The sequence below is a fragment of the Propithecus coquereli genome, unplaced genomic scaffold (genome assembly GCF_000956105.1).
Source record: "Propithecus coquereli isolate 6110/MARCELLA unplaced genomic scaffold, Pcoq_1.0 Scaffold72, whole genome shotgun sequence".
Classification (NCBI taxonomy): domain Eukaryota; kingdom Metazoa; phylum Chordata; class Mammalia; order Primates; family Indriidae; genus Propithecus; species Propithecus coquereli.
The window spans coordinates 5,064,140-5,092,021 of NW_012153285.1; the positions used below are offsets into that span (position 1 = coordinate 5,064,140).

The window sequence follows — 27,882 nt, forward strand, 5'->3', positions numbered from 1 at the left end:
ACTGTAGCTCAACCATTAAAAACAAAGAGAAAAGAAAATGAACATTGTCAGACATAGATCAATTAGAAGATTCTTTTGTAACCTAAATACATAATAAAAGCTTACCATCAAATTATGCAGTCATTTGTAGTTCTTGTAGTTCGAAGACAGACAACACCTTTATTTTCACAGCCCTCCCCCTACTCAAGATGATGCTAACTCCGTTAATAGTTTTACTTCCAATAATTTTCTCTATGTTAAAAACATTAGTAGCATTTGAGTGTACATTGATACACTCAAGTGGGTGTTTTGTGGTTATGATAAAATAAATACTCCCTATCCTTAAACAATTGTCATTTCCACAGTCAAAATAGGCCAAACAACAACAGTATTGTTGTTTGTATACATAAAAACATCTGCCATTTCTCCAAGAGACCACCAGAATAACCTGTTAATCAAGGAAACCTATGTTTACTAAACCTACTACAGTAAAGGAGCACAACATTTTGACATAAGTTTAGCAATCTCAGAAGGGGAAGGATGGGGCTGATATTTACAGGATTTGGAGGTCCAAGTACACATGGATTAGAACGGGTGTTTCAAGGCAGTGAACTGATTTGGGGATCTGGCAAAGTTTTTGACATAATGGTTTAGGGTTAGCGGTAGATGACCAAGTTTTCCTGATTTTTCCGGGACTTTCCCAGTTTTAGCACTAAAAATCCTGTAACCCAAGAATCCTTTCCGTCCTGGACAAACTGGGACAATTGGGCACACCACTGCAAAACTGCCTGATAATTTGAACATTAATATCCAGACGCTACTGACAAAAAAAAATTGTAGCCCGAATTCACAAGGCTTGACATAGAAAGTTTATTGACAACATTCAATTTTACAGCCTCTACTTGACAAAATACTGCACAACTCCCATTATAGTAATAACACTTAATTTTTAAAATATTTTTGTTGTGGTAAGGTATATATAACAAAGTTTGTCATTTTAACTTTCTATGTGTACAATTGAGCATTAATTACATTCACAAGGCTGTGCGACCGTCACTGACCACTTAATTTTTTTGAACGACGTTTATATTCACTCATCCATCAATGTAGCAGGCCCTGTCCTAGGCGCTAGAGACTCCATGTTCGGCAAATAATGACACTGCCCGTGCCTTCACGATCTTTCCCCGAAGTCTTTATGTACACGGGGAAGGTGCCTAGGGTTGAAAGGTGCAGTAGGTACACTACAGGGGTCAGGGAAGATCCCACCTAGCCTGGCGTCTGGAAGCAGCACTGAGGAGGCCACGCCTTTCACGCCCGTATTCCAGAGTCCGCGGGAGGCAGGACTCTCCGCTCCCCTGAAGCGGTGGGGACTTTGAGGGGCGTGTCGGGGGCGGGGCCGTGTCGGGGCGGGGCTGCGTCGGGGGCGGGGCGGAGGAGCCGCAGCAGGGACGGTTCTCTCTCCGCCCGCCTGGGCCTGCACCGGATGCCGGCAGGTTCGCGGCGTTGAGCGGCGGCTGCTCCGCCCCGCTCCGTGGCGGCGGCGGACTGACGGAAAGTCTGCGTGGGATGCGGCTGATGCGGAGGCGGGTGTGCTCGTTTTTCATTGCCGTGTACTGCCTCTTCTCCCTCTATGCTGCCTACCACGTCTTCTTCGGGCGCCGCCGCCAGGCGCCGGCCGCGTCCCCCCGGGGCCTCAGGAAGGGGGCGGCCCCCGCGCGGGAGAGGCGCGACCGAGGTAGGTCGGGGGCGGCAGCTTCCTTCCCCGGCTGCGCGCCTGGACTGCGGGCTGCGGGACGGCCGGAGTCGGCCGCGGACCCGCTCTCCGGTCCTGGATTACTCCCGGGGCCTGGGATGCGCTTTTCCTCCTTCAGCCACGTTAGCCAGCCCTGGGCGCGGGATTGGAGGCTGTTCCTTATCTTTACCCGAATCTCACACGCGGTCCCCACTCCCCATCTCGGAGGCTGATAGGCGCGCACGCCTTTAAAACCCGTGTTAAATATCCAGGATGTCTGAAATGCCAGAGGTTTGTGGGAATGCCGCTAGAAGGCAGGCCGGTGATCGCCGCTGGTTTTAAGACAGCTGTTTCCATATTTAAACGAAGGGCAGTGACTTCAGGAGGCCATAGCGCTTTACCTCCAGGTGTCCTGCATTTTAGCGCATGGTTGGATCAGACAGAGCTTTGTCTCTCCCTTTATTCAGAGTTTTGCATAGTAGTATCTGAAACTGGTGGACACTACGCTGTGAAGTCAAGTTTTTATGCATAGGTTACATATATAGAATCGATAAAGAATTGCAAAAGTTAAACATTTAACTTGATACGTATTATTCGGTTATTTTTAAAAGTTTTGTTTTGGGGGAGATACTTTTCCTGTCTCAAGTTAACATTTTATTTCTAAGATCTTTCAGAGTAAAGGTTCAATAAAAATTAAGTTGCTGATTTTTTTAATTGTATGTGTTTAGTTCAGATTCTATTGGTTCATCCCTGAAAAATTAGGATGAAATTAGAACTCTTTAACATCTAATTTAAGTGACTTGAATTTATCTGCCCTTATGCCTTACTGGTAAACACTGTTACTCTTTACAACAGAACAGTCTGTATTGAAAAGTGAAGAATGGAATCCTTGGGAAGGAGATGAAAGAAATGAGCAACAACAGAGATTTAAAACTAGCCTTCAAATATTAAATAAATCCACAAAAGGAAAAACAGACCTCAGTGTACAAATCTGGGGCAAAGCTGCCATTGGTAAGTTGATGTGTAGAAGGAAGATATGTAAAAAGCATTGTAAAATGCACTTTATTGACATTAAATTCGTTTAATATAGCTTGTTTTATCATTTGTTAATTAAGGTATCATGATATATTTTTTTCACTTTTTGTCAAAATATCATTTCCCTTCCCATTAGTCATCTGTGTGCCAATACAACACACACCCACCGACACCCACCCACACACACACACACATACACACACAGTCTCCATTGTTGGTCTTTAGCAGAGCACAGCTTCATTTGTAGATACAGTGAGTAGGTTGTGTAGCATCATTATATTGAGATGTACATGTCAACTAAATTTTCATGAATCTTGTATTTATTGGACAGTTGATACATAAGTATAAGATATGGCCCCGGCCCTTGATAACCAGACAAGTTTGGGAAACACTGAAGAGAACAAATTTAAATGAGATTCTTCAATGCAGGCCTTTCTCAGAGCCTTTAATATGCCAGTGTTCATTGTGAGTGTCAAAGAAGGGAATATAGTGTGTATTTGACTAAACTTGATTGCCCACAGAAGCATTTTGCTCTGAGTGTCATGAGAATCTAGTGTTCCAAGATAAATATTATGCTCTGTTAGAGAATGGGACCCTGAGGGCTAGAAGAGTCAGAAAGAATTTAGTGATTTAGAAGGGACTTTATTCCACCTTTGAACACGAGTTGGATTTATTTATAATAAGGGATATGGATAGAAAGTACCAGATAAGAGGAAAGTATATAGTGCATAGTGCCTGGCTTATGGTGTTTCATAAAATCATTCATGCTTGTGTACAAATATACATCCTTAAAGATTACTACTGACCTCTAAATTTCAAGTACCTGAACCCATGCCTCAAATCATCAAGTTCTAACAATTTTTTAAAAAATAAAGTCTCTAATATTGATTTCTTTGTTTAAATCTCTACTTCACTATTTTAGCTTTTAATTAATTTTACATCTTAGCAGATTTTCTTGTTTCCAGACTTTTCTCTTTTCAATCCAGAAGCACAAAGTGGCTAGATGAATTTTATGAAATGCCACTTTCATCAACCTATTCCCCAGACACAGTCATAGGATACCATAGGATTCCCATTCAAAAGGCGAGAAAATAGAAGTAAAAAGGAGTCACTGGTGTAAGTAATTTTGAAATCCAAGCAGGCAAGCTCCATTAGGATTTCAAACGTAGAAATGATCTGTGGCTTGCAGCTTTGCCTTCTGGCCTTTCACCTCCACCACTAGAGTCATCCTTTCTTTTCTCATGAAGGTTGCACATGTTGGCAGCTTAGTAGTTTTGTCAGCCTGTTTCCTGCTGGTATTAATAGAATTTTGGGAGCACAACAGCCTTCTTTGATTTTGACCTCTCTCTCTTTTAATCCAAGCTGGCGGTGTTTCTGCTGATATAACATTTTCAAGAACTTTGTGTGTCTTCTATGTATGTCACAGGATTCACCCCATTAGATAAGAAGCTTCTCCACAGATCTTTCCTGCGTTAATCTCATCTCTGTTTCTGGCTGTGGATGAGATAGCTGAGGAGACCCATAAATTATGTGCATAATCTCTTCAGAGAGCCCACTGTATGAATGAATATTCTGACCTGAGGCACTAGCAAAACGTTGTCCAGCCACATTCTTGCCTTTCTTTTCAGAGCACACTTTCCTGACAGTAAATCTAATTTTTCACCTTTTTAATCTTAATAGTCTGAGAATTTCCAAAATCATCAAATTCTGGTTCTTTTTTGTTTAACAGTTCTTCTCTCAATCTCTCTTTTACATTTTACTATAGTAAGGAAGAAGAAACAAGTCCATACCTTTAACACTTTGCTTAGAACTCCGTTCGTCTAAATATCCAAGTTTGTCACTTGCAAGTTCTTCAGCTAAGACACAATTCAGCTAAGCTTTTTGCTGTTATATGACAAGGATCCTCTTTCCTCCAGTTTTTATTTTTTTTTATTTTATTTTATTTTTTTTTTTGAGACAGAGTCTCACTTTGTTGCCTGGGCTAGAGTGAGTGCCGTGGCGTCAGCCTAGCTCACAGCAACCTCAAACTCCTGGGCTCAAGCAATCCTTCTGCCTCAGCCTCCCAAGTAGCTGGGACTACAGGCATGCGCCACCATGCCCGGCTAATTTTTTCTATATATATATATTTTTAGTTGTCCAGATCATTTCTTTCTATTTTTTAGTAGAGATGGGGTCTTGCTCTTGCTCAGGCTGGTCTTGAACTCCTGACCTTGAGCGATCCACCCGCCTCGGCCTCCCAGAGAGCTGGGATTACAGGCGTGAGCCACCGCGCCCGGCCCTTTCCTCCAGTTTTTAATAACATGTTCCTCATTTCCTTCTGAGCCTTCACCAGGAGTTCATATTAAAGCACTGCTTTAATACATATATTTCTACCATATTTAATACAGTCTGCTTATGACAATTCAGATATTCTCTAAGATGATACAGGTTTTTCTACTGTGTGCCTCACTTTCTTTTGAGTCCTCATTAGCTGAGTTGTTAACCTCCTTATTTCTAACTTCAGTCTATTCAAGGCAATCTAATCGAGGCTTTTTAAATCATGTTTCTCAAAATTCTCCAAGCTTTTTCCCATTACCCAATTCTAAAGCTACTTTCACATTTTTAAGTATTTGTTCCAGTAGCACCTCATTTCCAGGTACCATAATCTGTAACTACATAATCCATAGTTTCTTATAGCCATCATAACAAATTACCACAAATTTAGTGGCTTAAAACAACACAAATTTATTATCCTACATTTCTGAAGGCAAAAGTCCAAAATGTGTCTATGGGGCTGTGTTACTTTTGCAGGCTCTACAGGAGAATCTGTTCCATTGCCTTTTCGTTTCTAGAGGCTACCCACATCATTCTGACCTCTGTTTCTATTCTCACATCTCCCTTCCCTCACTCTGACCCTCCTGCCTCCCTCTTTTGAGGACTCTTGTGATTACGTAGTCCATGGTAGTCCATGATAATCTCTTCACTTTGACATCCCTAACATAATCATATTTAAAAAGTCTCTTTGCCATGTAAGGTGACATAGTCACAGATTATAGAGATTAGGACATGGACATGTTTGTGGGTGTACAGGGGAACATTATTCAGCCTACCACAGTTGGAAAGCTTTGTCTAATTGGCCAAATTTTAAAACATGATTGTTTTAGTTTCCTTTAGTACCGGAGTATGATGAGAATGCAACAAAACATGTCTTTCTGTGTAAATAAAACAGGGTTCCCAAAGGTGTTGTATGGTCTCCATATTACCTCATCATGTGACTCTGTTCTCCTCTACTCTCAAAGCTTTCATTCGGTTGAAGTCATGGTAAAACATCAGGGGCTGCCATAAGGAGAAAAGATGCAGTGGTGTTTGTGTGTAAAAAGCATCATGTAGTCAGGGATGTGTGTTCAAGTGAGGAGGAGGTACTATCCCCTTGACACATTGAATGTGTATGTATATACATGAGCTCCTCTGGTTGTGTTTGGCATAAAAAGGTGAATCCCCCCCCTATTTTGTTATAATATGAAAATAGTTCTAATCATATAGTAATTTACTTTGTAATATAATACATTTCAGAATAAGATAATAAAGGCGCAGTGATAATTAGGGGATTCTAAAATCTAAGAGAGGTTATTGTCTTTACTATAACTCACATTTTGCCACATTTCATGCTGACAGCTGCTGAGTTCCTCTCATTAGCTGCCACGTTGATGATTGTGAGCTATTGCTTGATAGCACTGCCTGCCAGTGAACCAAAGGAGAAAAGTTCTGGTTTCAAAGTCAAATGATTAAAGGAACAGAATAGAAACTTATCTCATGCAACAGAGTAGATAAGACAGTAAATTTTTTGTTTTTGTTTTTAATTACCAGGGTTGTATCTCTGGGAGCATATTTTTGAAGGCTTACTTGATCCCACTGATGTGACTGCTCAGTGGAGAGAAGGAAAGTCAATTGTGGGAAGAACACATTACAGGTATTAGTTGTACAACATTAACCTTTGATGTGTTGCTGTACAATATTTTATGTGAATACTAGAAGAAAAATAAGAGGAAAATATATTTTTTTCCATTTTAACTTATGAAGGATGGAATTAATCTCATGAATATGTATTCATAGTTAAAGTTTACTTGGACATTTTCTTATGAAATTGGATGTTACAAAATACTTCTTTCTTTGGAATCGTGTCTGTTTTCATTTTATCTGATTTGTGACGTTTGATTGGTGATGAGCATTTATTAATAATTCTATACCTTGGAGAAATAATGTGTAAACTTAAAAAAGTATTTTCACTTTTCTCTTTCATATAATAGTCATGTTCATTTTCTATAATATTTAGGTAGTATCAAAGCTGTTGTTATCACTATTAAAATTTTTATTCATTAAAATATTTCATGTATGAATTCTATCATGATTAATGGTATAGATTACCACTTTCCTAAAATACTCAGAAAGATTTATTTTATTTTTTTTATGTAATTAATTTTTTTCTTTTTGGAGGCAGGGTTTCCCTGTGTTGCTGGGGCAAGAGTGCAGTAGGGTCATCATAGGTCACTGCAACCTCAAACTCCTGGGCTCAAGCGCTCCTCCTGCCTCAGCCTCCTAAGTAGCTGGGACTATAGGTGTGTACTACCACACCTGTTTAATTTTTCCATTTTTTGTAGAGATGGGGTCTTAAATTTCTGGGCTCAAGCAGTCCTCCTGCCTCAGCTTCCCAAAGTGCTAGGATTACAGGCGTGAGCCACTGCACCCAGCCTTTATTTTTTATTTTATTTTTTTTTTAGAGACAGGGTCTCACTCTGTCACCCAGGCTGGAGTGTAATAGTGTGATCATAGATCACTATAACCTCGAACTCCTGGGCTCAAGGGATAACTCCCACCTCAGCCTCCCCAGTAGCTGGGACTGCAGGTGCACACCACCATGCTCAGCTAATTTTTCTGTTTTGTTTTGTTTGTTTGTTTTTGTAGAGATGGGATCTCGCTGTTGCTCAGGCTGGTCTCGAACTGCTGGCCTCCCACCTCGGCCTCCCAAAGTGCTGGAGTTACAGCCGTGAGCCACTGTACCCAGCGAGAAATTTTTTTTTTTTAATTCAATAAAACCAATGTATTGCTAAGACTTTTTTGAGCTTTTGTTTTTTTTTAAAATTCTTATCTATGACTGCATATTTTCTGAATATTTTTAAATAGAATTGAGATTATTTTATTTAGAAAAACTGTGATAATTTTATCATGAAATAATGCTATTTTTCATTAGATAGTGCTTTCTTATTGAAATAAAAACATTTTTAAATTATTTTAAAATGCTTATTTTATATAACAGTTGTAAGTATTAGGAGGGAAAACGTGAACTAAAGATTCTGGTTTCTATTAGGATTTCATTCTTTTCCACAAAAATCAGGAGAGGGAAAGCTATAGTTAATCTCAATTTCATTTTCATTTTTACTGTAAATTTAATTCTTTATTTACTTTATATACACTTGGAAAGCAATTTCATTGCATATATCTTTTCAAAGTAATACTGGAAAAGTAAACAGGTTTTTAAAATCATCATTGGTAATAATTATATTTCCTTTCATCTCTAGGCTTCTGTTGATCTAATCCCGTTCAAGAGCTTATACATAGTCCTAAACTTAAAATAGTTGGATTTAGGTGTTTGAAAGTAAATGTATATTATGTGTATAAATCTAATATGTTGGTATTTTAAAAGTAAATGTTGGGGGCATTAGTCTAGTAGTTTTACCCTTAATATATAGAATTTTTAGAAAAATTATTAAAAATTCACAAAGAAGTTAGCATCTTTAAACCTAAAATTTTATAATGATAGCGAAGGATTTTAGCAAACAGCATTAACTTCAAAAGAAAGCCAAATTTATCCTTCCCTTCTGAGATTTTTACATGAGATTTTATACGGGCATACCTTAGAGAATTGTGGGGTCAGTTCCAGACTACCACAGTAAACTGAGTCACACGAATTTTTTGGTTTCCCAGTGCATATAAATGTTATGTTTACACTATACTGTAGTCTATTAAGTGTGGAATAGCATTATGTTTAACAAAACAATACACATCTTAATTTAAATACACTTTAACGCTAAAAAAAAATGCTAACAATCATCTGAGGCTTCAGTGAGTCATAATCTTTTGCTGGTGGAGGGTCTTGCTTCAATGTTGATGGCTACTCTCTGATCAGGTGGTGGTTACTGAAGATATGGGTGCCTGTGGCAGTTTCCAAAAACAAGACAACAATAAAGTTTATCACATCGTTCTTCTTTTCACGAAAGATTTCTCCAAAACATGCAATGCTGTTTGGTAGCATTTTAGAACTTCTTTCAAGATTAGAGTCTGCCCTCTCAAACCCTGCCACTGCTTTGTCAACTAAGTTTATAGAATATTAAATCCTTTGTTGTCATTTCAACAATGTTCACAGCATCTTCACCATAAGTAGATTGCATCTGAAGAAACCACTTTCTTTGTTCATCCATAAGAAGCAACTCTTCATCCATTAAAGTTTTATCATGAGATTGCAGCAATCCAGTCACATCTTCAGGCTCCACTTCTAATTCTAGTTCTCTTGCTATTTCCACCACGTCTGCCATTACTTCCTCCACTCACGTCTTGAATTCCTCAAAGTCATCTATGAAGTTTTGAATTAACTTTTTCTAACTCCTGTTAATGTTGATATTTTGACCTCCTTCCATGAATCACGAATGTTCTTCGTGGCATCTAGAATGGTGAATCCTTTCAAGAAGGTTTTTTACTTTGCTTTGCCAAGATCCATCAGAGGAATCACTGTCTGTGGCAGCTATAGCCTTACAAAATGCATCTCTTAAATAAGAAGACTTGGAAGTTGAAGACTTGATCATGGGCTGCAGAATGGATGTTGTGTTAGCAGGTATGAAGACAACATTAATCTCCTTGTACATCTCCATCAGAGCTCTTGGACAACCAGGTGCATTGTCAATAAGCAGTAATATTTTGAAAGGAATCCCTTTTTTGAGCAGTAGGTCTCAACAGTGGGGTTAAAATATTCAGTAAACCATGCTGTAAACAGATGTACTATCATCTAGGCTTTGTTCCATTTGTTAGAGTACAGGCAGAGTAGATTTAGTGTAATTCTTAAGGGCCCTAGGATTTTCAGATTGGTAAACAAACATTGGCTTCAACTTAAAGTCACCACCTGCATTAGCCCCTAGCAAAAGAGTCAACATGTCCTTTGAAGCTTTGAAGCTGGGCATTGGCTTCTCCTCGCATCTTCTTCCAATGTAAGGCTATTTCACCTACATGGAAAATCTATTGTTTAGTGTAGCCACCTTCATCAATTATCTTAGCTAGATCTTCTGAGTAACTTGCTGGAGCTTCTACATCAGCACTTGCTGCTTCACCTTGTACTTTTATGTTCTGGAGATGGAATGTTGTACCTGGTTTTATCCTTTATGCAGACCTCAGACTTTCTCCATATGAGCAATAAGATTGTTTCTCTTTCTTACCATTCATGTGTTCACAGGAGTAGCGGTTTTCATTTCGTTCAAGAACTTTTCCTTTGCATTCCCAATTTGGCTAACTGGTACAAGAGACCTAGCTTTTGGCCTGTCTCAGCTTTTGGCATGCCTTCCTCACTAAGCTTATTCATTTCTAGCTTTTGATTTAAAGTGAGAGACTTGGGCCAGGCACAGTGGCTCACACCTATAATCCTAGCACTCTGGGAGGCCAACGCAAGAGGATCGCAGGAGGTCAGGAGTTCGAGACCAGCCTGAGCAAGAGTGAAACCCCATCTCTACTAACATGAAAGACTTGTGAGTCTTCCTTTCACTTGAACACTTAGAGGCCATTGTAGGGTTATTAGTTGATCTAATATTATTGTGTCTCAGGGAATAGGAGGCCCAAGGAGAGGGAGAAAGATGGGGGACTATGGGTCAGTGAGGCAGTCAGACCATATACAACATTTATCAGTTAAGTTTGCCATCTTATATGGTCACAGTTCGTGGTGCCACAAAACAATTACAATAGTAACATCAAAGATCACTGATCACAGATAACCGTAACAGATAATAATGACAAAGTTTGAAATATTGTGAGAATTACTAAAATGTGACACAGACACGAAGTAAGTACATGCTGTTGGAAAAATGTCACTGATAATTGTACTGGACTCGGAGTTGCCACAAACTTTCAATCTGTAAAAAATGTAGTATCTGCAAAGCACAAAAAAGTGAAGTACGATAAAATGAAGTATGCTTACATTATGGTGAAAAAGCAGTGCTATATGTGCACTTTAGGTGTTGATCAGTGAAACCAATTTGATGGTGAGTACATGTGGTGCTTGTCTTTCCATTCTTGGGATACCTCACTAAGTAGAATGCGTTCCATCTCTATCCAGGAAAATACAAGAGGTGCTATATCACCATTGTTTCTTATAGCTGCATAGTACTCCATGGTATACATATACCACATTTTATTAATCCACTCATGTATTGATGGGCACTTGGGTTGTTTCCATATCTTTGCAAGGGCAACATACATAACCTAACATTTATACCCCCATAATATGCAGAAATTAAAAAAAAAAAAAGCAATGCTATTTCCCCTTAGGATTTAAGAGAGCTGTGTATTCAAGGAAAGTCACCACTGTAGCAGATTTTTAAAAACAGCTAATTAAAGTTTTAGGCTCATGAAAAGTAGCACACATTATTTATCCAAAATTTAAAAACTTTTATGGAATTGCAAGTTTTCAGTTGAATAAGGTTACATGGGTACTTATTTAAATATTTCCACACATTTACTGTCCCTACTTGACCAAAAGTAGATCAGCACTAATTGCTCACCTTGAAGATATTGGAAGAGTTTCTAAACATTATGAGGATACTTACAAATAAGCATAAATACATTTTGTTTAAATAAAACTTCAAGTTTACAAAGCTTATATCATTTAATTTTAGCTTCAAGACAATTCTGAGGCAGTAGTAGAAAGGATATCATGAGTGTTCCAGGTTTCATCAGGTTCAGGAATGCTGATTCTCATCAACTCATGGGTCCAAAGAATGTAATACAGAATACCTAGTAAATAACTCAGAATGGAAATAGAATTATCAGTCAGGTCATGTGTTTGTATCAGCTTGACACATTCTTTCCATATAGGCAGGCTACAAGTGATACCCAATTATTTAAAGGTTGTTTGATTAAATTTGGAATCAAAACATGAGACTTAATTATATGTAGTGCTTCTAACTCTATGTTTCAGAAGGAAAGAAATGTAAGTCCTTGTTCACCACCATATCAGTAACGTCATGCACAGTCTGTGCTCAGGATATGAATGCACGAATATATGCAGGGCAACTGAACTTCTGAATCAGCCCAATTGAAGCCCTGTTACCTCTGGGTGGTGTTGCAGTGTGACTGAATTGTCAAGAGCACACACTCTGGAACCACACTATCTCAGTTCGAATTCCACTCCACCACTTCTCTATCCAGCCCTGGACAAATTTCTTAACCTCTCTGTGCCTAGGTTTCCTCAAGTTTAAAATAAGGCAAATAGATCCTATTTCATATTAATAGAATTGTTTTAAAGATTAAATGCATTGACAAATTATAGTGCTTAAAACAATATCTGGCACAGCGATCACTATAGAAATCTTGTCGCTATTTTATTATTTTTAGCATTAAATAGGCTCCACAACATCATCCTACCTCTCAGTTCTCTTTTTCTCGTTTTCATCACTGTCTAATATCTCTCCGTCATGTACCTCCCCACAAATACCTCATTGATACAGTCTTTATATTAATACAACTTCAGTGAAGTTTCAAGGTAGCCTGAGACCCATTCTGTCTCTTTTATTTTTATTTATTTATTTATTTTTTGAGACGGAGTCTCTGTCACCTGGGCTAGAGTGCCATGGCATCAGCCTAGCTTACAGCAACCTCAAATTCCTGAGCTCAAGCGATTCTCCTGCCTCAGCCTCCCAAGTAGCTACAACTACGGGCAGGCACCACCATGCCCAGCTAATTTTTTTGTGGAGATGGGGATTCACTATGTTGCCGAGGCTGGTCTCAAACTCCTGGCCTCAAACAATCTTCCTGCCTTGGCTTCCCAGTGTGCTGGGAATACTGGCATGAGCCACCACCACATGTGGCCTAGGATTGTTTCTTCTAATTCCATGAAAAATGACATTGGTATTTTGATAGTAATTGCATTGAATCTGTAGATTACTTTGGGCAGAATGGACATTTTAATAATACTGATTGTTCCAATCCGTGAGCATGGGATGTTTTTCCATTTGTTTGTGCCATCTACAATTTCTTTCGTTAGTGTTTTGTAGTTCTTGTAGAGATCTTTCACCTCCTTGTTAAGTATATTCCTAGGTTTTGGTTTTGGTTTTGCAGCTATTGCAAATGAGATTGAGTTCTTGATTAGATTCTCAGTTTGGTTGTTACTAGAGTATAAGAAATGCTGCTGATTTGTGTACATTGATTTAGTAACCTGAGACTTTACTAAATTCATTTATCAATTTAGGAGTCTTTGGAGGATTCTATAGGGTTTCCTAGGTATAAGATCGTCTCATCAACAAACAGGAACAGTTTGACTTCCTCTTTTCCAATTCAGAAGCTTATGGAGCTCCGTGCAAGCTCAAGCAGTGCCTCTGTGTGATTTCTGGCAGCTTCCTATTCCATTCTGGAGGCCTGCGGGGGTCAAGGAGCTCCCCAGTAGCCAAAGCTGCAATGGTCACAGGTGGGAGTGCAGAGCCTGAAAGATCTTCTGCTTACCCTTTCCCTGGGTCCTGTCCAGGGGCCGCTCAGGCTCTCAGCACCCCACACAGGCATTCCAGGCTCTGTCTTCACCCTAAGTGTCTGCCTGTTGCCCGTCCGTTATCCTCAAACGTTCTTTCTCTGATGATCTATTCAAAATACAGGTATTTGGTGAATGTCCTGATTGTTTTCTGAAGAAGAGATGCATGCCACCTGCCGCTAGTCAGGAATCTTGCATAATAAACTTGAAGTTTCTCAAATAACCCACTAACCAAAAAAATATATAGAATTCAATGGTTAAGAGTCATGTGACTGCTTAGATTGTGCATTTATCATTTATTAAGGAATTTACCAGGCAATTAAGGTATTAATACTTTCACATCAATATTATCATAATAATGATACATACAGTGTTTGTTGAGTAGTACTTGCTGAATTTAGAAAGAATGAGATAATATAGTCATCCCTTGGTATACACAGGGGAGATTGATTCCCAGGGTGTATACCAAACTCCTCAAGTCCTGCTGCAGGCCCTGCAGAACCTGCATATAGGAAAAGTCAGCCCTCTGTTTACATAGGTTTCACATCCTGCTAATACTGTATTTTTGATCCACATTTGGTTGAAAAAAATCCACATGTAAGTGGACCTGCACAGTTCAAACCTGTGTTGTTTAACAACTGTATATTGGCTTCCAAAAATACATTGTTTACACAAGCAGCATTAGAACTCAATATTAGAATGATTTCTCTGGACTTTCTCAGTATTAGGAGTATTTATTGGGAGGAAAATTTTAAGTGAACCACATTGCAGAAGAAAAAATACTGAAAATTATAAGTTCAAACTAGTAATATATGCTAGGACATCTAGAAAAGCAAATCACTGTTCTAAAATTCTGTATATGAGCTCTTAAAATACGTTTATTCTTCGGTCAATGGAATTTTATGATTGATGCTTGACTACTAATCTTAGGAAACTAAAGCATAGCATTTATCACGTATAAATATAATATCTCATACAATAAGCCTCATTTTACAAAGTAAATGTGTAGCAGGAAAGTTACTAAATTGAATTTCTGTAATTGGATTCTTATTTTAAATGCATTAGGAGAATTGGTAGAGCAAATAACTTCCTTAAAAAAAATTACTGCTTACTCATTCAATATTTATTGAGTGCCTACTGTTTATCTCATAGTAGGCTCTGAGGATTTCAGAATGAATAAAATGCCTTCCCCTAACCTCAAGGAGTTCACAGACAAGTCGTTGAGACAAACAAATTATTTTCATACCATATAGAAAGCACAATAAGGATATGCATACTCTGTCATGTTAATTGTTAGGGATATACAGAAGAAAGGTAACTAACTCAATCTAAGTAGAGTTGGGGGTGCAGGGCCTATTAAGAAAGGTTTCTTACAGGAGACGGTACCTGAGCAGAGTCTTTAAAATGAATAGGAATAACCAAGGTAGAAGAAGGAGAGATTATATTCCCAGCAGAGATGACATCAGAGTCCCATAACTGATAAACAGCTTGATTTGTGCATGGAATTGCCAGCTATTCAGTATCCTGCGAATGTGAAGATGAGGTGGGGTAGCTGAGATTGGGAGGACTGGGCAAGGGCCAGATCATGGTGGGCCTTACATGTACCACGTTAAGGCTCTTGGGCTTTGTTCTTGGGCAGTGAAAAGCAATTAAAAATGATTAAAGAGGATAGCAGTGTTGTCCATATTTCTTTTTTGTGTGGAGACAGCAGATACTTGACTTGTATTTTTTTATCTATCCATTAAATGTGGTATATGTATACCATGGAGTACTAGACAGCCATAAAAAATGAATTAATACCTTTTGTAACAATCTGGATGGAACTGGAGACCATGCTTCTAAGTGAAGTATTGCAAGAATGGAAAAACAAACACTGCATGTACTCAGTATTAAATTGGAACTAATCTGTCAGCACTCATGTGCACAATAGGGAGCAAAACTCAGTGGAAATCAAGCAGGTAGGGGGAGGGAAGAGGAGGGGGATGAGTGAAATCATACCTAGTGGGTACAATGTGCACTCTGTGGGACATGGGCACACTTACAACTTTGTCTCAAGCAGTACAAAAGCAATCCATGTAACCCCCATAATATTGTGAAATTTAAAAAATAAATGAAAATAAAAGCCAAAAAAAGAAAATATGAGTTAAGAAACATGTCTATTCCTTTTATGAAAACTTTTTTTAATACAGTAAAAAAAAGAGAGTAATACAACAAATTCCCATTTACCCACCACCAGAACTAACAAATTCCAGCTCTGTCATATTTGCTTCAGATACTTAACTTTCCTCTTAAAAGAATTAAATATTTCCAGTAAAAGTGAAGCTCTCTTTGTAGTGGTAACCAGTCCCTATCTTAGTCCTTCTTTCTCACACTATTCAACTATATTTCTTTGCTAAAGAGCTTAAATTCTAGCCAGCACTTAATTTTGAGTGTTGTTAAAAAAAACAAAAAAGCTACCAAATTTCCGATTATCATATACAAGTTGATCTGTCTACAACCAAAGCTTCCCATTAATCTACAGCTATGCGCCATCATCCCAATTTATTCAAAACAACTTGTATTATAGAAATTTTATTTCTAGAAAGAATATGGATTAAATCTCATTGTAGATTTTACATAAAATGATTAAGAACTTCTGATACCAAATACCTTTTTGTTCTGTTTTTTTTTTTTTTTTTTTTTGTCTCTTCTTTTTGTTCTGTTGTTTTGTTAACAGCTTCATCACTGGTCCAGCTGTAATACCAGGGTACTTTTCTGTTGATGTGAATAATGTGGTACTCATTTTAAATGGAAGAGAAAAAGCAAAGATCCTTTATGCCACCCAGTGGTTACTTTATGCACAAAATTTAGTGCAAATTCAAAAACTGCAGCATCTTGCTGTTGTTTTGCTTGGAAATGAGCATTGCAATAATGACTGGATAAACCCATTCCTCAGAAGAAATGGAGGCTCTGTGGAGCTGCTTTTCATAATATATGACAGCCCCTGGATTAATGACGTGGATGTTTTTCAATGGCCTTTAGGAGTAGCAACGTAAGTATAAAATATTGTTTTACATTTCTAGACTCTTAAGACCTGAATTTCTGAATCAGGAAGATTGTGTTTTAAATTATAATAAATTTGGTTCTTCTGGGATTATTAAGGCCAGGTGCAGTCTTTCCTAGAGGCAAAAATAGGGTGTGATCTCATGCTTCAGTAACAGTAATGATGTTTTTAGAGTGTTTTATCCTTTTTTTAAAGTCTTTACTCATGTATCTTCAAATTTATTTGTTCATATCTACATTTAACTTGTAACCCCGATATACTAATGAGTAGGTAGACATAATCAAAGATCTTTTTGTAAGCTTCACTTTCGTATACCATTCACTCCCCCGTCCCCCACTCCCTGCAAACCGCCTGTACAAGTTTCCCCTGCTTTAAGCCAAAAGGTCAATTCTGGATTAAAACATGCCTGAACGAAGTTTATAGGACATAACATGCAAATAAGGGGATAAAGAAAAATTCATTTGTCAACAGCAAACATTATAAATGTATGCTACTATCCTGCTAAACAGAAGACCTGGAGAAACCAAGGTGATAACAAAACACCCACATTAAGTTGTAAAAAAAAATCTTGAGGGAAGTAATGTGATTTTACAGTGGTTTAATTCACCCACTAAATGCTTAATGACCATAAATGTGTCTACAATTAAACCTAAAAGAGAATTATAGGAAGTTGGGAATACATGTTAGATACTAACACTCTTCAAGTTTTGAAGATGTTGTTGCGTGAAGAAAATTATGGGAAACACTGCTCCTGATAATTATGTACCCTTAGTGTAACATATAGAGATCACTGTCTCCAATGTAGACACTGTAGTAGACATATTTTATCCTTTTATGAGGAGAGCAGATGAGTTACCTTTTTAGTTTTAAAGCCCTATGCATAGATTTTCAAGTTTATTAGGAGTGCCCTAAAAAGACATTTAGCAGTGAGTGGCAGTTAGACTTTTTTGAACAAACAGTGGTAGAGTCTATATATTAATAATTTATAGCAAAAAAATGCTCTAAAGGCAATGTTCTATGAAGAGCACACTGTGCTATTGGGTTTGGGACTTGCTGAATTTACACAAATTCCTTCTGTATAAGGAGGGTTTAATTAAATAATAGCCAAAGTTTCTTGGTATATAGTTTTTCTCCAGCTATAAAATGGAAAATGTATTTTTTATCTTTCTGTTAATAGAAAGTTTTTGATTAAAAGTAAGTTGACTTTAAGATAAGTTGCCACTAGTATATAAACCTCCTGAGGGCAGGGATTTTTGTCACTTCTTCACTGCTCTGTCCATAGAACCTTAAACAGCACCTGCACAGAGTAGGTACTCAATAAATATTTGTTGCATGGATGAATTATGAAAAATCTCACTGACATGATTTTTGAATCAGATATTCATTATTCATTATTCTATCACTGGTTACTGGATGTGGCCTTAGATTGCTGTCTAGTTAGCTACACAAATGTCACCAGGGAAACACATTAATAAGACGTATTCCCTGGCCTATTCCTACAACATTCTGACTCAGTAGGTTTGGAGCAGGGCCAGACAAAAAGATTTTTGTTAAGTAAAGCCAGGTTTAAGACCCTCTGAAAAATCTCTCTCTTGAGAAGAGCCTATATTTGTAAAATGTTTTGAAACATTTTACTTTTCCACAGTAACACTATATGACCTATTCATATGGTATGGGATGGAAACTCTTAGTAATTCTGGTATTGTTGGACTAGGCCAGTATCTTTCTTGTAGATCACTAGTTCTCAGCCAGGAGCAATTTTGCCCACCAGGAGGCATTTGGCAATGTCTGGAGACATTTGTGGTGGTCACAACTGGAGGGAGATTGTCACACTGGCATCTGGAGGGTAGAGCCCAGGGACGTTGCTGATACACTGCACAATGTACAGGAAAGCCTCCACAACAAAAAATTATCTGACCCAAAATGTCAGTAACACTGAAATTAAGAAACTCTGTTATATAAAGCTTTGCTTTCGTGTGAAGTTTATATGTCAGGCACACGGTTTGATCCTTGATGTTTCCAAATGCCCGTAAGAATAAGCCACCTGAAACAGGCCTCTCTTGTATGGCATACAAAGGTTTTTTTTGTTTGTTTGTTTCAATATACTTGGAAAGGCCTTGGGATTAATTTTTCAGAGCCTTGTGCTATATCAATATATATTCTATACTAGAATATAATATTTATAATCTTTATTTTTTCTTTTTGATTAATCATAATTGTATATGTTTATGGGGTATAATGTGATATTATGACATATGTTTACAATGTGGAATGATTAAATCAGGCTAATTAGCAAATCCTCACCTCACGTACTTACCATTTTTTGTGATGAAAACATTTAAAATCTACTCTTTTAACAATTTTGAAATATACAATGCATTATTATTTATTATAGTCACCATTCTGTGTGATAGATCACTAAAGCTTATTCGTCCTGATTTTGTATCCTTTGATCAACATCTCCCTCTTCCCCATCCACCTCCCTCCCCCAGAGTATTCTATAATCTTTTCATCACCTGGCTAAAGCATTGGTTAAATCACGATCATTATGAGTGTAGAAGAGCCTTTATACTTTGAAGGTCTTGAATTCAGCATACCTAGCAGCTGAAGGTGAGTAATGGAAATTAAAGAATGTCAGAAACAAAGAACTTTAGGCACAAATTCTCTATGACAATTTTGTAAGAGATGTCAATGTGAGATTTCTTTATTTTAAAGTCAGTATATTCAGGAACTTTTCCAAAATAAGCATGGAAAATTACAGTTTGACGTTGAGAAATCATATATAAGTCTCTTCTATATACCTGCTACCTAAGAGGTTGGGTTATGGGGATTTACCAATCCTGTGTCATATATTAACTCATATGTACTTATTTTTATAGATATAGGAACTTTCCCGTGGTGGAGGCAAGTTGGTCAATGCTACATGATGAGAGGCCGTATTTATGTAATTTCTTAGGAACAATTTATGAAAATTCATCCAGACAGGCACTAATGAACATTTTGAAACAAGATGGGAATGATAAGCTTTGTTGGGTTTCAGCAAGAGAACAGTAAGTTGTTTGCTTGTTTGATTCATCCATCTTGTTCTCCAGTCTGAGAGTTGCTTTATCTGGAAACAGAGAAGGTTTCCAAAGAGGCATTGTTAACACCATTTATACCAGTCTTTCCGCAGAAGATACACTGGTAATTAAAGCTGTGAAGAGACTGGGTTGCATACATTTAAAATAGGGAGAACCTCTTATGGCTGTAGTCCATCTTAAAGAACGCTAGTAACTGTCATTTGCAAATGTCAATTGTAGGATTTCCTCAATATTTGTTAGGCGCACAGGAGATTATAAATGCCTATGAGGTCTTAGGTTCATCCCTGAGTTATTCAACAGACCAGGTAAGTGTTCCAAGACTTCCTGCAGTACTTCTCACATATTCAGGGACTTGACACCATCCTGAGGACCGGGACCAGGTATTTTTCTTTGAATCCCCAGATCTAACATTGGACCTTGGGTTATCAGAACTTATTAACATTAGTGTCACTAAAGTTGGTATTCAATCCCCCACTGCTAAATTTGACTGGCTTAAAATAAAAAAAACATTGGACCTTGCACAGGAAGTAGGATAAATGATGAGTGGATAGATGCATAGATGGATGGATGGATGGATGGATAGATGGGTAGATTTAATAAGGTTAACTTTCTTCTATCTTTTATGTAGTAATCAGGAAATGAGTGAATCAGGAGTGAAGGAAGTAAATTTGGAATAATTTATCTTGTTTTTAAATAAATAAGAGTTTTCAAATCAATAAACAGAGTATAAAGCAGAGTCATCAGGGAAGTAATGTCTAAAAAAGTCCATATAGATCTAGAAATTTTTTTTTTTAATTTTTTTTTTTTTTTTTTGAGACAGAGTCTCATTCTTTTGCCTGGGCTAGAGTGAGTGCCATGGCGTCAGCCTAGCTCACAGCAACCTCACACTCCTGGGCTCAAGCAATCCTTCTGCCTCAGCCTCCCAAGTAGCTGGGACGGCAGGCATGCGCCACCATGCCCGGCTAATCTTTTCTATGTATTTTTAGTTGTCCGATTAATTTCTTTCTATTTTTAGTACAGACGGGATCTCGCTCTTGCTCAGGCTGGTTTCGAATTCCTGAGCTCAAATAATCCGCCCGCCTCGGCCTCCCGGAGTGCTAGGATTACAGGCGTGAGCCACCGCACCCGGCCTATTTTTTTAATTTTTTAATTAAAAGAATTTAATTTTTTAATTGTAGCAGGTATTCTCTTCTAGAATGCATAACTCCCAACTCTATTGTTAGTATAACCATATTATATTCATTTGGTCAACACTTACCAAGCAATTGCTACATGCCAGAAACTGTTTTACCCACGGTAAATACAACAGTGAGCAAAACAAAGTCCACACCCTTCTGGAGCTTAAATGTTTGTTGGAGGAGACAAACAAGTAAAATATATTGTGTGTCAGAAGATGATAACTGCCATGTAAAAAATTAAGCAAAAGAATGGCATAGAGAGAGCTAGGGGTTAGGGGTGGAGCATTTGCTGTTTTGGAACAGCCGAGAAAGGCATTAATTGGAAGATTCTATTTAAACACTGAGCTTGAATAAGGTGCAGGGATGAGCCTTGTGTATATTTGGGAGAAGAGTATTCTCAGCAGAGGAAAGAGCAGATGCAAAGGCCCTAAGGCAAGAGTAGAAGAAGAATAGGGGCCAGTGTGTCTGGTGGAGTGGAATGAATGAGAACAGTGTAAAATAACAAAAGTTGATTGTGGGAATAGAATTATTCTTAAAACTCCTCTCATACTGTTGAACCAGAGGGTAGGTGTCCTTCTTGCTTCTTACTCTGCTTCTAGACCATTCTCCCCTTTCCCTCCCTAATACCCCCAATTTTGAATCTCAGAACAACAGACCAAACCATCTATTACCCTTACTCTTTGAAATCACACACTGACTCTTGGGTTTATCCCCCTAATTCTTTGAAGAGTTTAGCTCCTGGTTCACTCTCACTGTGTCTCTGACGCTACTCTGGTCTTCATTCTTGGTGATTTCCAAATCTACATAGATGGTCCTTCCACCTTGATCTTTGCAGGTCCTTCGACTCTTCTCCTGCAGTTAGCTGGGGCTCCACCTCACCTCAGCTGTTCCCTATTATAGTCATTTCCTAGACCTTATCATTATACATACTGTATCATTTCAACATGATCTCAAGTCCCAGCCCCTCTCTATATAACTACCATAATTTGTCATTCCAGCTCATTCCCTGTAACAATCTGACTCCAACAATCCATTGTTCCTACTACCCTTTCATTGTCCTTCACTCCCTTCTTTTCATTTTATTCTTTACCCAACTTAAATTTCATAGTCAATCATAGTCATGGCTATGATTTACCTGTATACCCTCAGCTCCCCAGTTCCCTAATCTGGCAAACCCAAACCATGGTTAAATCCAGCTCTCTGCCTACTCCGTACCTGCACCCGTGTAGCTAAACACATTTGGAGAAAGGTGCTAATCAATGTTGATTTAAATACACGACCTTGAACCTCAAGTGTCCAGCAATCTTACATTTCCCTTGTCCATGTATTCTCACACTCTCCTAGAAGGCTGTTTCATGCCTTCTTTCCTAAACATTAACACCTCTTCCCTCAGCCTTTCTTGCTTTATGACCCTATTGCTTACTTCACTGAGAAAATAGGGCCAGTCAGGAGGGGAACACCTAGCTTTTGAACTGATTGATCTCCCAGCTTCTACCTTTGCCCCTGGGCGGTCCATTCTCACTCAGCAGCCAGATTGATTCTGGTAAAACCTATGTCAGGTTGTGTCACCCCCTGATCAAAACTCTGCATGAAAGAGCTCCCTGTGATGATTCAGACCTTATCTTCTGCACCTGTTCCCCTCAGTTACTCTGCTACAGCCACCCTGGCTGCCTGATGCTCCTGAGCTTGCCCAGCACACGCCATCTTGTGGCTGTCACTCTAGCTTGCGTCTACACTTGGTCCTCCCGCAGTGCTGCCTGGTTGGCCCCTCATCTCCAACTCCGTGCTCAGACGCCACTGCAGTGACACGTTCCCTGGTCACGTATTTAAGATTGTGACCCTATCCCCTGAGAAACTCCCTCTCTACTTCTCTGCTTTGTTTTTCCTCACAGCATTTAGCACCTTCTAAATAATTTACTGACTTGACTTGGTCATTGTCCGTCTCCACCACTGGAAGTAGAACATAAGATGCATCAGGGCAAGGTAGGGAAGAGAGGACCTGGAACTCGGAAAATACGGGTTAAATTAATGTTATTCATTCAGAAATGTTATAGTGACCCCTAGATATTATAAATATACAGCCATACAATGTTCAAATTCTTAATATTTTTAAGAAATCTGTTTGGGCCAAGATTTTAGATAGCTCTTATACCTATGATCTCTGTAATTTGTTCACCATTTCCTGAAACTGATTGTATTAAAAGATAACATCTTTTCTTTCACAAAATGTATACTTAGTAAAGTGAAAGCTACAGTTGTTTCTCTGATTTTCTAGGTGGCAGCCCCAGGAAACAAATGAAAGTCTCAAGAATTACCAAGATGCTTTGCTTCAGAGTGATCTCACATTGTGCCCAGTGGGAGTAAACACAGAATGTTACAGAATCTATGAGGCTTGCTCCTATGGCTCCGTTCCTGTGGTAGAAGATGTCATGACAGCTGGCAGCTGTGGAAATACGTCTGTTCACCACGGTGCTCCTCTGCAGTTGCTCAAGTCCATGGGCGCTCCCTTTATCTTTATTAAGAACTGGAAGGAACTTCCTGCTGTTTTAGAAAAAGAGAAAACTATAATTTTACAAGAAAAGATTGAAAGAAGAAAAATGTTACTTCAGTGGTATCAACACTTCAAGACAGAGCTAAAAATGAAATTTACCGATATTGTAGAAAGTTCATTTTTAATGAGTAATAAAAGTTAATTGTTAATTATCTTTTTGAGCTAAGATGTGATTTTTAAAATCAATGCCGCTACTGGGTGTGTGAGTGTGTTTGTGTGTGTATTTATAAATGTTTTTTAAGGTACCCTGGTAATAATACCCTATAAGGTACTCTAGATTATGTATATAACGTTGACCAACTGCTCCCTTATTGGGCCACTCCTCCGTACAAGCTAAAAATGTAGTTAAAATGTTAATCGGATTCATTTCTACAAAGGGAATGATTCAACATTTATCAACTTTTCTCACCCATTCAAACTCACTGTATGAAATGGTGGCTTCCAGGGGCTATGGATTAGGGTGAGGGGGCAGGGTTGGTATTGGTCAAAGGACACAAAATTATAGTTAGGAAGAATAAGTTCAAGAAATCTATTGTACAACAGGGTGACCGTAGTTAATAATGATATATTAGGTTTTTGTTTATGTTTTTGAGACAGAGTCTCACTCTGTCACCCTGGCTAGAGTGCAGTGGCATCACCATAGCTCACTGCAACCTCCATCTCCTGGACTCAAGCGATGCTCCTACCTCAGCTTCCCAAGTATCTGGGAGTACAGGCACGTACCACCACACCCAGCTAATTTTTTCTATTTTTAGTGGAGACAGGTCTCACTCTTGCTCAGGCTGGTCTCAAACTCCTGACCTTAAGTGATGCTCCCACCTCGGCCTCCCAGAGTACTAGGATTACAGGCATGAGGCACCGCACCTGGCCTTGTATTCTTGAAAAATGCTATGAAAGTGAATGTTAAGTGTTCCCACCACAAAAATAATTACATGAGATATAATATATGTTAATTAGCTAAATAGAGTCAATCCACAATGTATAAATACTTCAAAACATTGTACACAGTAAATACTTAAAATTTTTCTGTTAATTTAAAAAAAAATCAAACCCACTCTAAGAAGCATCATTACGTAGTCAAAACTGAGTTTTGGGCTGGGCGTGGTGGCTCATGCCTGTAATCCTAGCATTCTGGGAGGCCAAGGCAGGAGGATCGCTGGAGGTCAGGAGTTCAAGACCAGCCTGAGCAAGAGTGAGACCCCCTCTCTACTAATAATAGAAAAAATTAACCGGACGTGGTGACGTGCGCCTATAGTCCCAGCTACTCAGAGGCTGCTACTCGGGAGGCTGAGGCTGGCGAATCGCTTGAGCCCAGGAGTTTGAGGTTGCTGTGAGCTAGGCTGACGCCATGGCACTCTAGCCTGGGCAACAAAAAGCATGAAACTCTGTCTCAAAGAAAAAAAAAAATTCGTACATACAAATGACTAGCCTTCCTTTACTATCTGTTCAGTAAACATGCTTTCTAGCTCATACTTTTATATGAGCTTTTTTTTCTTTCTGGAATGCTCCTCACTCTACTTCCAAACTCTGTAGCTTCTTAAGTAGCAATAAAAATGTGTCATCCATACCTTTTTGTTTTTGTTTTTGTTTTAAGACAGGATCTCACTCTGTTGCCCAGGCTGGAGTGCTATGTTGTGATCATAGCTCAGTGTAAGCTTGAACTCCTGGCCTCAAGTGATCCTCCTGCCTAGTTTCCCAAGTAGCTAGGAATACAGGCGGTGCCATCATGCTCAGCTAATTTTTTTTTTGTAGAGACAGGGCCTCACTATATTGCCCAGGCTGGTCTCAAACTCTTGGCCTCAAGCAATCCTCCTGCTTTGGCCTCCCAAAGTGCTGGGATTACAGGCATGAGCCACAGCACCCAGCCCTTATTCATACCATTATTTTAGTAGCTAAATAATATTTATTTAATTCAATTACTGAGAGTATTTCTTTGTTAGTCTACCTCCTTCCACCATAATATAAACTCTATCTGAACAGAAGCTTAGCAAATTTTTTTCATTTCTATCTTGTGTAAACCACTGTTATTTTGAGTCTCTAACAAAGCAATGAAATCTATATCCTAACTAATATATCTAAAAAAAAGATTTAAACCAAAATGGTGTGAGGAAGGTGTGTCTGCACCGTGAGTGAATTCTTATTTCACAACAGAGTCTGCATTTTGTGCAGGAGTGAAAGAATGAATCAAACTCTCCCTTTTGATTCTTTGTAATAATGAAGCTAGAGAAATTAAATAGTGCCCTTGCTTTTGTTTAATATTTATACATTTATATTACTGAATCCTTCTAGTTTTACTATTTTTCAAATTTATTTAGCCAAATTTTTAAAATAATAATCTTTTTTCAAGTAGCAAATTTCTACCACAGAAACAATTTGATGTTACTGAGATTAATTGCAAATTTAAGAAATTATGAAGTATTGTGTAAAGAAACTTAACCTGTGAGATATATTGTTTGATCTATAAAATAATTTGAGATTGAAAGCCATTAACTGGAAAGAACTTCTGAAATATAAAGTTTACTATAGTGTCAACAATTTCTAATGTAAGTCCTCCATAAATATGGAACAACAGCTTAAATGTCTATGAAAATGCTTTCACAAGCATCAGCAATTATTGATATTTAGTCATTAATTACATTTGTTACCAAGAAAACAGTAATTAAAATAGTTTATTAAGGGCTATAGTTTTTTATTCAAGTGAGCTAATTAGACAAAAATATATCTTCAAATATATCTTTATACACTCCAGTTGTGTTATTCCTGTAGCAGAAATACAGATGTTCTTAAAAGTTGAAAGAAAACCGCATTCTTTCTTTTTGCCTTACAATCTCACTCCCTAGGAGTCCTACATTTATGCTAGAAGTGAAGCAACTGCCAGAGCAATCACGACAGGAGTAAGTATGGTCTAGGCTGTTCAATTATTGAGATGCATTTTTGTTGAAACAATTTTATTGGAAAGAGTCATACGTGTCGTGATTTACTGTTAAAATACATTTTTCCAAAAGGGAGCAAATTATGCAAATGAATATAATACATTTTTTACAGTCTAGTGTGTAGCAGACTTCCACTAAAGTCTCACTTAAACACTCATTTAACATACGAGGTCTACCCGGAAAGTATCCAGCCATTGTTAATATAAGGAGAACAGTTTGCGACGTGGATGTAACCCGGCCGCCAAGGCGAGTGGACTGGAATGCGCATGCGTGAACAATGACGCCATCACTGTGCTAGTCATTAGGGTGCAGGAGGCCACGGAGTGAGCACGTGTACTGGGTGGCTGTTGCAGTCAAAATGACTGAGCGAGTAGAGCAACGAATCTGCATCAACTTTTGCATCAAGCTTTAACGTTTCTGCGCGGAAACTATTCCAATGACTCAGAAGGCTTTCAGGGACGATGCAATGAGTGCAGCACAAATAAAAGTGCGGCACAAATCCTTCAAAGATGGTCGAGAATCTGTGGTGAGTGATCCATGTTCTGGAAGGCCTGCAACAAGCAGAACACCTGAGGATGTTGAACGTGTACAGGTTAGGTTAAGAGACACTGGGAGAACTGTGTGAGGGCCCAAGGTGCCTATTTTGAAGGGGACTGAGGTGTCATTGTCCTACATATGATGTTTCTTGTATCTTCTTCAGTAAATGTCTCTATTTTTCATATTACCTGGCTGGATACTTTCCGGACAGCCCTTGTATATCTGTTGAACACCTACTATGTTACAAGCTCAGCTCTAGGCAACAGACCACAGATTCTAGAAATTATTCTCACTGTTAGCATTTAAATTTTAAAGTCTTTAATGTTAAAAAAAAAATGTCACACATTAAGCATTTGAAAAATCTTGTCAGGTGGCTGTCTTTGCCTTTATTGCTTTCTAGAGAACACATTTTGTCTCTTTCATTATACAACAGCGATTATAGGCTTTATCAATCACAGTGCAAATGACACATTCTCAGATTGTTTACTGAGAGAAATTAGCAAACAAGCTTTAGTTTGTTGATTGGTCAAACTATCCAGATGGCTAAATCAACCTGGTATTTAAACTTATCTTCGATTCAACCATGATTTCTACTACGTGTCTGCCTTGCTTGAAATAGATTTGAGTTGTTTTAAATATTTTATTTACCTTTCTGAAATCAAAATGGAAAGCACAATTGTTGCAACTTAATTTCTTGGGTACACATACAGTGAAGGCTTGGTTTTGAAAACCATACAAGAGAGGAATTCCCCTGCCAGGCTGGAGGGGCCTCATTAAACCTCCTCCATCAAATTATCCTTTCCCCGGAAGATGTGGTTGGGGCCCAGATGTCTAAAATACCTCTTATTTGATTTTTTTCTCTTTTTGATTTGCTCTCCTTTTTCAATCTGTTGTTTGAGACACTCGATGTATTAAAAGCTTTTAAAAATTCACTATAAGCAGAGCAGAAAACATAATGATGGATCATTAATTCAGGAGCAGGTTTCTAACTGATGCTGACATTTTGTTCATTATATCCGACCGGCTTTCTGTTCCTTACCTTCTCTTGCTAAAACTCCAGC

At 38.3% G+C, this 27,882-nt stretch overlaps 1 protein-coding gene across 2 annotated transcripts; it reads left to right on the forward strand.

Moving 5' to 3' along the window:
* The first annotated feature begins 1,449 nt into the window (after positions 1–1,449).
* On the forward strand, positions 1,450–23,520 carry TMEM5 (transmembrane protein 5). 2 transcript variants are annotated; one of them, XM_012661556.1, is made up of 6 exons: positions 1,450–1,714; positions 2,567–2,722; positions 6,593–6,695; positions 16,216–16,530; positions 19,422–19,592; positions 23,076–23,520. In XM_012661556.1, the coding sequence occupies exons 1-6, from the start codon at positions 1,546–1,548 to the stop codon at positions 23,491–23,493; spliced, it is 1,332 nt and encodes a 443-aa protein (XP_012517010.1). In that variant the 5' UTR covers positions 1,450–1,545; the 3' UTR covers positions 23,494–23,520. The 2 variants fall into 2 exon arrangements, with proteins under 2 accessions (XP_012517010.1, XP_012517011.1); XM_012661557.1 differs by lacking the exons at positions 1,450–1,714; positions 2,567–2,722; positions 6,593–6,695; positions 16,216–16,530 and adding an exon at positions 19,087–19,152.
* The last annotated feature ends 4,362 nt before the right edge of the window (positions 23,521–27,882 follow it).